The following is an 11,674-nucleotide window of genomic DNA, read 5'->3' as shown; positions in this document are numbered from 1 at the left end:
ATCAAGTTTTGTAACTAATTTTAAAAATTATGTATTTCTGTAAATCTGTCAAAAAAAAAAGATGTTTGATTCAAAATGTAAAAATTGTTTGCTTTATTTCAGTAATCAATTTCTGTAAACCTATAAAAACGTAAATAAATACATATGTAGGGTTTTTGAGATTCTTTCACATACCAGTATTAGGGTAGGTTGATTTTAAATCAACTTGCCTAGAAAGTTGTATATTCGGCTCATTGCATGGAAAGTGGTCCAAAATTAAAGAATTTTGAATTCGATATTTTCTAACATTGTTATGTTTTTCTAAACGACAACACCCTAAACTACAAAAAAATAAAATATTTAAATTCTGATCTTTTATGTTGACTGCGCTGAGGCTATAAACATCAGCCATTTATTGAAGTCAGAAAATTTTCAGGCATTCATTTTTACTAATAAATAACATAGAATTATGTTTAACTAGCGAGGGTACCCAACGCTTCCCGGGTGTTAAGAGGTGTGGGGGGAGTAAATCAAAACAAAATGGAAAATAAAGAATATGCGAACGTAATAACCCTGTTTAAATATAACTTTTTTTTAAATCGGAAAAACAAACAAAACAAAAAAACAGCGAACATGATGCAGAATAAAGAATAAGAGAACGGAAATGTTTAAATGTTAAAACTTATTTGTAAGAAAAACAAAAACAAAAACAAAAATCTAGCATATTTCTATTAACGAAAAATGTGATAAACTACCGAAAATGAAGGAAAAGAAAAATCACTGGGATACATTGTTTCAGCGATAATCAGCTATTTTTGTTTAGATTAGTTAATCATATACAATGTTGTCACATGGTGGCAACACAAATTGATTTATACCCATTTTTTTTTTTGGATAAGATTGTAATTCCGGATCGATCAAATTGCCAAATTCCATTCAGGAACTGGATAACTTTCGGATTACAATCTGATTGTTACCCACAGTGATCTCACTCAAAGACAGACTTTTCATTGATCATGTGTGACGTCACAACCAAAGCGAAAAAAGCTGTCCAGACAAGATTTGCAGTGATCCGATAAACCAAAATATCTTGATGAAGTAGAAGCATTGCAGGACAGTACAAAATATGATATATCTAAAAAAATAAGAACAAGACATTATAAAAACTGCTAAATTGTACAACTGGTAAAACCAAACAGGAAAGCCATTTAAAAAAAAATTGGGGAGGAGTCGGATAAAAAATTCCGACTCCAACTCCAACTCCGACTCCTAGTGCATTTAGAAATCCGACTCCGACTCCAGCTAAAACCTCCGACTCCGCAACCCTGAACATCAGCAGATGAAATAAATGCTTGCCTCAAATACTCTACTTTTTTGTTCCATGTGAAGACATTAAACTTAACTCAAAATATGCATGTCCAGTTGCAGACTGTTCGATCCGCACAAAAACTTTTGCATCACTTGTGGGAAATTGGGTACGAAAAAGTGCCAGCTGATCAGAGTTAAGGGCAAAATTCTTTGACTTTTAACTTCTGTAATTTCTGTAATTTTATTTCATCAAAAAAGAACAGTTAGTTTTAAAGGTTTTTGCAGATATTCAAATTATAAGAATTCCACTTGACTGAGTGAATGAGCTATTCTTGCAGGTCAATACAAAGACGCCCATGAACTTAACGCTATTATTCAATGTAAAATTCCAAGTGAGGTAGTCAAATACAAATCCATCGACACTTGTGAAAGCAGATAAAGTGGTTAATTATCCAACAGCTATATTTGCCAGGGATGCCACCGCTTGTATTGCAACTGAAATTTGGTGTACTAATTATCATGTTGGGAAATATAAACCAATCCAAGCTTTGTTTTTTCACATGGACAATTTATGTTATGTATTCAAGAGTTACCAAACCAGAAATTCTCTATATCAGCTAAGAAAATGGAACAACAAAAACTGTGTACCCATGCAAAATGGAAAATTAAACCTATAAGAAACATACTTTTTCTCATTTTGGAACTTTTTCCATTGCGCCAACTTGAGCCACAGCAACGCGTGGCAGGGTACAACTAGTGTATATATATATATATATATATATATATATATATAACAAATGTTATGCAAAGCAAGGTAAGTTAATTTTCTACCTAACTGAATAAGTTTTTTAGTGTTTTTATTTAATGTAAAATATTTATTCGGTTCAAAAAGTAGGTAATATTTAGTGTTACCCGAAAAGAAAATATGGCCGCAATTTCTATTTACATTTTTCAAGTCTTGATAATCACTTCAAAATAAGAAATAAAGCAAAATGGTGAATGAAATCCACTCAATAAATGTCACGGTAACATTTATTGGGTGGGTTTCATTTCTTATTTTTAAATCTTTGTTGAGACTTCAAAAATATAAAGAGACATTGCGACCTTTTTTCTTGTTCTTCGGTAGCGCTCGCTCAACACTACTTGTTTTTCGAACCGAATAAACATTTTATATTTAAAAAAAAAAAGTATTCACTTATGGTAGAAAAATAACTTATCTTGCCTTTGATAACATTTGTTTTTGACAACTTTTTCGTACCTCTGTGGATTGGAATATGAACCATTACTTCATTTTTGTTTTGTTGTCTTAACTGCAAAATGCCATTTCCATTTCAAATAAATATCTTACAGAAAGTTTATATATATATATATATATATATATATATATATATATATATATATATATATATATATATAGTGTGTGTGTATTCGACAGGTAAATAAGTCAGCAAATGTTATATTTAGTTTTAATTTAATAAGAAGCTGTATTATGAAATTTCGAAGAAAATTCCAGGTACTTGTGCACTTATTGAACTGTGCTGAAATAATAGCGCTATTATTTTGAAAGCCATTCTTAACATGGGGAGAGGAGGGTGTTTTGTAACTATTCTGTACTTTCAGTTAACAAATTAATAAAATAAAAATATTGTAAAACTTGAATTTAACTTGAAAATACTATTTAAAAATAACACGGTTCAATAAATAAACAAACACTAAATTCAAAAAATTTGTTGATTTCTATTTTCGAGGTTGAAGATGTTTATTCCATAGGTCGTTTATACTACGCTGGAGCAGGTTGTAAAAATACCTTTCGCTTAATAAGTAGAAAAAAAAATAGCGAAATAAAAAGCTTCCTAATTGTAGTTTGATGTGTTTTCTAACTGCTTTTAAAATTTCAAAGATATTAATTTGAGGGTTTGTATTACTATACACATAGATTCGAAAAAGTTGTCAAAAAAACAAATATATAATTGTTATTATATATTCTGAAAACCGAAAAACTAATGTTATTCTGATAACAAAATAGCTCTAATTAAACATATGAGAACATTTATATTCATATTTTCATGTTTTTCTTAATTCGTTCTTGAAGAAAAATTAAAGAACGCATGTTGTTTACGTTTACACTGTGCTATCGCTAATACCTCAGCTGCTGCTGCTAATAATACTACATTTGTCCGAACTCGAAAAATAGAAAAAATTTTTTTTCGGGTAGGTCCTTTTAAATTATTATCAATTACCGCGGTCCTACTTAACATACAATAATACTTTTAATTGATAAAGATAGTAAAAAGATTGATTTACTTACTAGTGGGTGTCCGATGAAATTTTTTTTCAAAATGTTCGATACTCGTCATATTAAAGTCTTATTTTTAACACAAAAAAAAAAAAAAAAAAAAGGTCAAAAATATTTCGGACACTTGACAGTATTAAGATTAACACCTCTTCTGATTGGTTCCCAAATTTCATAACAAAATTAGGCGCCTTTTGAAATCAGAGGGGGTCATTACAAAACCTTACCGAAAACACCATTTTATGACGTTCACATTTTTATCACTTTATTTGCTTAAAACTCTTAATAAATATGAATGTACATTATATATTTTAATTCATTTGAAAGTATATTCATTTCTGAACAAAACAGTAATTTTTAGTAGAACTACCTTGAAATCTGTGATTATCTAAAGCGTTTTTTTCTGTCTGTGTGTATTACTACATCTAGCCCAGGTTATGTGTTGCAAGGCCATGTTCTCTTTGTACCTGGGTCAAGGTCTGCTCAACCACCAGAATCTCATCCCAAAATATCACAGGTCACCACCCATGGCCAACAGGCGACTTCATTGAGGGACTTTTATTCTCTGTAGGGGGACAGTCAGTATATTCTGATGTCCTACTGATGGGTCAGAAAAAGAGAGGGTAAAAAGAAAGAAAAAGAGGGGTAGGGATAGGGAGGAATGCTGTTTTTGTTTTTTGGCTTTGTAGAACATGATAAGACCTTGCAAAGAGATAAAGTGACAAAATCTTTGATGTACAACGCATTTTAGTACGGAAGTCAATATCTTCAGACAGCCTGATCTGGTAGCACCAGCGCATAAATAGTGAAATTAAAGCAATGATATGCAACACAATCTTGGAACTACCAGTGACTCTTCAGGAACTAAAAACAGAAGCTGTGAATGATGGTTCTATCAAAACTACAAGAATTATAAAAATTAGCACAAGGGGGTTTTACTTGAGATATCTACTCAGTCTGCGACAACATCCTGTTTTATAGTGAAAGCGGCATTATCCCTAGAGAGAATACTTTAAAATTTCCACATGGGTCACACCGATACTAGCAGGATGAAATGCCTAATGTGCAGTTTTTTTTATTGGCTGTCAACGAACAAAAATATCACCAATATTATTAAAATGTGGTTAGAACATGTACATTGCCAGCAAAGGAACCACCCATTACTCACAAACCCTGCCAAAATTCAAAAAAACCATTTGCATGACCATTAGAGGATTTTTATTACTTGATAGTGGTGGATAGTTTTCTGAATGGCCAGAGGAGCTAAGATGTAGGAAACCCACTACAACGGTAATCATCAATTTCCTACATAAGCTATTCACTCATTTTGCCACCCAATTCAATCTTCAGTTATCAACGAATTCTACAAGAATTACCAAATAAAACATTCACAACACCGCAATATCATCCTTGGAGCAACGGCCAAGCCAAATGCTTTGTGGACATACTAAAAAGGGCATGAAAGAAGGCTTACGGCTCACAAAAAAGTTTCTGCAACAGTTTCATTCAAGTGGATTATGACAAACCCTTGATTATGACAAACCCTTGATTATGACAAACCCTTGATTATGACAAACCCTAGCAGCTTGGAAATTATGTTTGGCTATAAAATCAGATTAGTATTTGAAAAACTGTTACGGAGACAAACCATACAAAATACAACCTTGGAGATAAAGTTTACTTCAATCACCTTTGAAATTACCTTTTGGCAACTGGAGAAGATAATACAAAGAATCGGCACCATTCATAACTGTGAACTACATGATACGGAAATGTATAACTGAAGAGCAAAAGAAGTAAAGATTAATCTACAACACATTTGATATGGAGCTTCCCCAAACCGACAGAAAAAGGAAGTTCACAGACCCGCTCATGGTCTACCCAAAGAGAAAGAAATGTTTATACACCTTTCAGAGTAATCAGCTTAGGAGGGGAGTATTGTGGCAGAATTACCTATGAATGAATGGATCCATATGCATCAATACCAGAAGACAAGATATTAATGCAAAGTCTAGATCTGGAAAGTCAACAGAGTTTGTTCACTGGCAAGATGAACAAACTCACACTTTTGTATGTTCTTGTTAATACATTTTTCTACTTTATTACCATGTTTTGTTTTCCTAGTAATCCTATAAGTAGGATTATAACAGTTATCAACTTCAAAAGTTGGAGATTAGTAAATAAGCAATACAACAGAAGCTCCCATCTTGGGTTCTGACCATTTCTGATGCTCATATTATGGAGTATCTTTGATCTGGACTAAATACTACAAGAAAATGCAGTAACATAATTTCTTAGCATTACAAGCGTATGCTGTATTTTTGTGGACATTGGCAATATTACATACCTAATGTGCTTCAACAAGTCATATCTTTTTTTATTTGTGGGTCAATTTTAAAAAGAATTACATTGATGGAAAGAGAATAGAATAAGCATTCCAATGAGGTTAATTAATTTTTCTTTTATGCATTCAATGTTTTTATGCTCCAAGTTAAAAATGAAAAAACAGTAAAAAATGACAGCAAAAACGGAAACTGTTTTTTCAATGTTTACATTACATACGTTACGTTTGGATACACATGGGTGGGGTCAAATTTGATTGGATATGGCTGAAATTTTATAGGCTATACAAGCATAGAAGTCCATCTCTACTGGTCTTGGACATATTTTTATGACCAAAAGAAGCAAAGTTATGACTGAGCAAAGTTGACAAAGAATATTTCAAAATTGATAAGATAAATCAGTATATATCATCCATTTTCATATAGTATATCCTGGTACTGTAAAAGCTACATCAAGGATTCATATAGAGTACGATTTATGGTTGCATCTCAGAAAATAGAGGTATATTTTGGGTCAGATAGAGAGGATTTACAAAATTAAAAATTGAACTGGTCTCAAAATGCATAAGTTCTGGTCAACTATGTGAATTTCCATCATTTACAGAAATCCAAAATCTATATGAAAAATTTTCTTTGATTTATTTCTGACATTAATTCATATCTACTCAATTTATTTTTTCTGTGTGGGTAGTAGTAAATACCGGCCATGAATGCTCTTTAGGCATTCAATGGCTACACCCAAGATTAAGCTCTCCTTTGGTGAGGAGGCAGGAAAATGCCTATTCTCAATAAAGCTATATTTAAATACCACTATAATAGTTTAGTTCATGAATAGACACCCACTGTATGATATCATGCGGCAGTTAAAAAAAATTGAAATTTGTACATCTGAATTTATAATTCATGGCTTATGGTAAAGAGATACACCAGTTTGACTGCATAATCAGAAAGAGCACACAATTTTACATAAGAGTGGCAAGTTTCATGAGAATAGCTTGAAAAATAAATAGATGTTGGCAAAATTACCAAATTTCTTGAAATGTTGAGGTCCGTAATTTAACTCACTTTTTCTTAAGAAAAATGTCCACAGAAAAGCCTAAATTTTGGCACTTAAAATTCTCATAACTTTTGAACTATTGATAGTATTTGCATAATTTAAACGGTTTTAAGCATTTTTTACATAGCTCTTTTTATGCAAGTTGATAAAATAACATTTCTCTAAAAAGAAAAAAATCAACTTGTAATGCTAATTTTCTAGCAATTGAGGGGGGGTACTGACTTGACTATTATTCTTTTGTATCTAACTAATTCTCACAAAATGAAAATATGCTTATGAATTTTCAACATGTTCACAGAAACTTTTAAAAATGACAATGTCTTCAGATACTCACAAAATCAAATGGTAAAGATACTGCTGCCTGTAATTCAGCTTCATTTTTCAAATATTCAACATTTCCACCAAGACCGGCATATTCCTAAAATAAATATTTACAGATTCAATTTAAATTAAATCATCATTTCACTTGTGCCACTCTGATCCTGGCTGGCAGCACAAGAAAAATAGCAACAGACAGAAGTTGGAAGTCATTCATCACAAGACAAGATGAAAAATGAAAATAATAAAAACAAATTTTCCACACATAGTATTCATTGTCCTAACAAAACATCACTGTCTTTTTTTGTGTCAAAAATAAATGATTACTTTAATTTGGAGCTTATTTTTCAGATCATACAATGCTCATATTTCTTCTCTATAAATTTCTAAGTAAACTGATTTTTTTTTCATGCCATATCCAGCACCTCAAAAAACAAAGTGAAATAATCAATAAATAAATAAAAATAAGAGAATGAAACTGAGATTTAAAAATAATAAATATTTGTCCAAACTCTTTTTTGCCAACTCCTGACTTCAAGCGTAATCTTTACCGCCTGTTCTCACTGTCTCTTTCTCAGTTATCCCCCCTCCCCACCAAAAACTGTTCTGTGCTTTCCCCTTCATTCTTTTTCACAGCAATCATTGTCTTCATATGCAAATTATGCCTTATTGATGGCTATAGCTTTCTCTCCAATTGTCTTGTTTCATTTAATCCTGTTAAGAGTCAGCTTGTGTCTTTCAATTTTTGATGTGTTTTTTTTTTCTTCCTGAGATTCTCATGGATGGCTTTACTCTTGAAGAGAAATCAACTGAAACTTGTTTTTTTTTTTTCTCATCACATCTTTCTTGGAGTTCATATATTAGATCCATTGCTCTTCCTGCTTCTCAAAATTGGTTCACTCTATTGCTTTTCTTCAAATTCTGTGGTAAAGGCAACTCTTTTCTCTTACTGTTTTAAAAATATGCAACGTCATCTTCTTCTGTGTCGAGTATTTATATGAATAGACCTAAAACGCATGCGTCCAAACAGTCATGTACATGACAGCATGTTTCGTTATTAATTGGTAGAATTAAATCATGATTTCTTGGAATATACAAATCACAACAAAACTATTAAAATACCATTTTAAAGTAAATTTTATTTTGAATCCAGTCATAAGTTTTATATTGATTGACGTATGAGAAATCTATTAATTACTGATTTAAAAACTATGACTGTCAGATTAAGTAGCAGAATGTGCATTGTTCAGTGCTAAATGGTACGTTGTTTGATATTACTAATATAAGTGTACAAAAATTAAAAACAGACCTTTCCTAAAAGAAAGTGTACATGATTTATCTCCCATGAAAAATAAACTGGTCAACTGTCCTAAAATGCTAGAATGGTCTTAAAATGGTGAAACCAATCCCCACTCTAAATTCTAAAATTAAAATTCTAAAATTGTTTTTGTTTTGTTTCTATCAAGTCTTCAGGATGATCACACAATTTCCCTTAGCCCTATCATTAACACAAAGTCAGAGTGGCAACTTCCCCACTCTCCCATGATTGCACAAAGAACCACTTAAAATCACACATACTTGTCTTTAGAAAAAGATTATAAAAACACCCAGGATTTATCTCCTATACAAAAAAAAAAAATGGTTATCTACCCTAAGACTCTGGAATGGCTCAAAAAAGGAAATCATTTTACATTAAATTCTAAAATAATAATTTTTTTAATATTTCATTAAAGTTTACAAAGGTAGAATCACATATTTTGGAGAGGTGGTTAGATGGGGTGGGGTGGGGTTAACGGAGGGATTAATTGACAATAATACCAAAGAAATATTGCAATATATTCATTTTTAAACAGCCCTAGATTTCGATTTCAGTTATTTCTACATAAAATGTATTCTCTAACTTCCTTTTTTTTTTTTTATGGTTACATGGCATTTTTAAGGAATTGCAGCACATTTATGTGCATTTACTGCAGATTACTTGGAAACCATTAATTTCTGGAGATTTTTCAGCGGCATATTCTGATTTATTGCACAAAAATACACTTATATGGTAAATTTCATTGCTTAATCTTCTGTTTTAACAAAGTTTTTTTTTTAAATCAATTTTCACCCAAAACAAGGCACAGTGCCACCTTGAAGTAGGGGGCCACTATCAGGGACATAAGTAGCAGGGGCATTAGGGAGATGAGCAGCAAGATGTTTGTTCACATTACACTTGAACTTCTGCATGTCAGTACAGTTGGGAAAGCAGAATCCCGGAAGGGAGTTCCAAAGTCTAGCATTTCTGGGGAAGAAACTATTGGAGTAGAAGGTTTTCTTACAGCTAGGGATCTCTACTGTGAAGGGATGGGACTTAGCTGTTTGTCGGGTTTGTCATGGGTAGTCATGTCAAGGGGTACAAGTGCTTGTAGTTCGTCAGAGCATTCACCATTAAAGTACTTGTAGAACAAGCAGAAGGATGCAACATTTCGTCGGTGGGGCAGAGGCTGAAGCCTAGATGACAGTTCAGGACCTACCAAGTTGGCGACTCTTTTGAACTCTGTCCAGGAGTGAGAGACAAGCAGCAGATGCACCAGCCAAAATGTGACAACAGTAATCCATACATGGGCGAATGGTAGCCTTATAGAAGTATGGGATACTTTTAGGTGTAAGTAGTTTTCTAGCACGGTAGAGAGAGCCCACATTCTTTGCAGCCGCCTTGGCAATGCTCTCAATGTGTCTATTCCAGTTCATGTTCCCTGTAAACGTTAGGTCGAGGAGTTTAAAGGAAGTACTTTCGGGTAATGTGTTCTTAGCCATTGCTATTGGTGGTAGAGAAGGTTTCTTGTAATTATTGAAGGAAACAAGCTTAGTCTTGGCAGCATTGAATGTGACCATTCATTTTTGTCCCCATTCCACTGCAGATTGGTGTTCATCCTCTAGTGTTTCTGCCATTTCCATAGATATGTGTTCATTTGTTTTCCCCTCATGCCCGTTATGGAGATTGGTGTCATAAGCAAATATACCCATCTCCGAAACAATTTTATCAGGGAGGTCATTTATGAATATCAGGAATAATAAAGGTACTCCCACATTTATATCATATTGTTTAGATGTACGACTGCCGAGGACAACTTGGATTTTTCTCTTACTTTAAGGATTTAACTACATTATGTATTCTTCCAATGATACCATATGATCATGGGTTCCTAGTTTCTGTGTTTCAATGCTTTTTCTGGTGGTTTCGGTGTATTCTGTCTTAGCTTCCATCATTTTTCTCTCTTTTTTTTTTTTTTTTTTTTTTACACAGTGATCACCACTTATCAAGGCCCGGAAGCCACTCAGGGATAAGGGTTATTGCAAGTACATTACGTTAGTGTGGAGATTTGATGAAGTGTTTACTTAAGGGGGCGGTTCATTAGGAATTTGTTAACGTTGGACTTGAAGACATCCAAGTTGTAGTCCGGTGGGAAGCAGGCAGACGGAACAGAGTTCCACAGGCGTGCAGTTCTAAGAAAGAAGCTTTGTTCATGGAATCCACGTTTTGATTTAGGCACAGATATAGAGTGGGGGAAATTTTTCACAGTGGATTCAGCTACACGGGTGTTTTTCGTGAAAGATTGGCGAGGGGGGACCAGAGATTAAAGTTCAGACGAGCACCTGCCATGGAAATAACGATAAAACAAGGATAGACTCGCAACGTCTCTTCTGTGGGAGAGAGGTTGCAGGGTAGAGAAAAGGGCATCCCCCACTAAGCCACGAAGTCTATTTTGTACTCTGTCAAGGCAGGATAGGCTGTTTTTAGCAGCTCCTGCCCAGATATGGCAACCGTATTCCATCCTTACAATTACTTCTAGCGTCTATATACTTCTGTCTATTTGAACTGGACTTATGTCGGTTGAATCTGCGGTACACATGCTGCCTTTGAGCAATGGCAGCTGCACAAGTAGAAGTAAACCATTGGGGAGAGTGGGGCTTGCTATAGAATTTCCGTGTGGGAACATGTGCTTCAATTGCCGTTTTGAACCATTCAGTGGTCTCATTTGCACACTGTTCCGCTGAAAGAGAAAAGATATTTTGCCATGGGGTATCTCTGATGAGTTCCCTGATGGCTTCCCAGTCAGCCTTTTTGTAATACCTTGTTGTTTTGAGCAGTGGGTCTTCAGTTTTAGGGCTAGAATTTAGGGCGATTTCTACCATTATCACAGCTTGATCAGCATTTCCGGGTGGGCTGTGAGCATTTGTTAAACAATCATTGAGAACTGTGGTCAGAAATAAATCTAGAAGTGAGGCATGTTAATCTTACTGATCTGAGAAACGTGTCGGAAATGTAACCGTCTGTGATAGGGAATGAGATACAGAGGAGCTATGGGTTGTGCTACCAGCTACATCTGTGTA

The 11,674-nt window shown here is 33.8% G+C and overlaps 1 protein-coding gene across 2 annotated transcripts in view; it reads right to left on the bottom strand.

The window, feature by feature from the left end:
* LOC145276868 (sorting and assembly machinery component 50 homolog) overlaps positions 1-11,674 on the bottom strand; it is a 394,045-nt gene that overhangs the window by 66,392 nt on the left and 315,979 nt on the right. For both annotated transcript variants that reach the window (XM_080128269.1, XM_080128270.1), the window contains exon 10: positions 7,314-7,397. In XM_080128269.1, the coding sequence (XP_079984395.1) occupies positions 7,314-7,397 (84 nt within the window). The remainder of the gene's footprint in view (positions 1-7,313; positions 7,398-11,674) is intronic.

Source organism: Euprymna scolopes, chromosome 5 (assembly GCF_053919585.1).
Source record: "Euprymna scolopes isolate OS-2025 chromosome 5, ASM5391958v1, whole genome shotgun sequence".
In the NCBI taxonomy this organism is placed as follows: Eukaryota; Metazoa; Mollusca; class Cephalopoda; order Sepiida; family Sepiolidae; genus Euprymna; species Euprymna scolopes.
The sequence above is the reverse complement of the archived record's forward strand: the minus strand, read 5'-3'. Positions and strand labels throughout refer to the sequence as shown.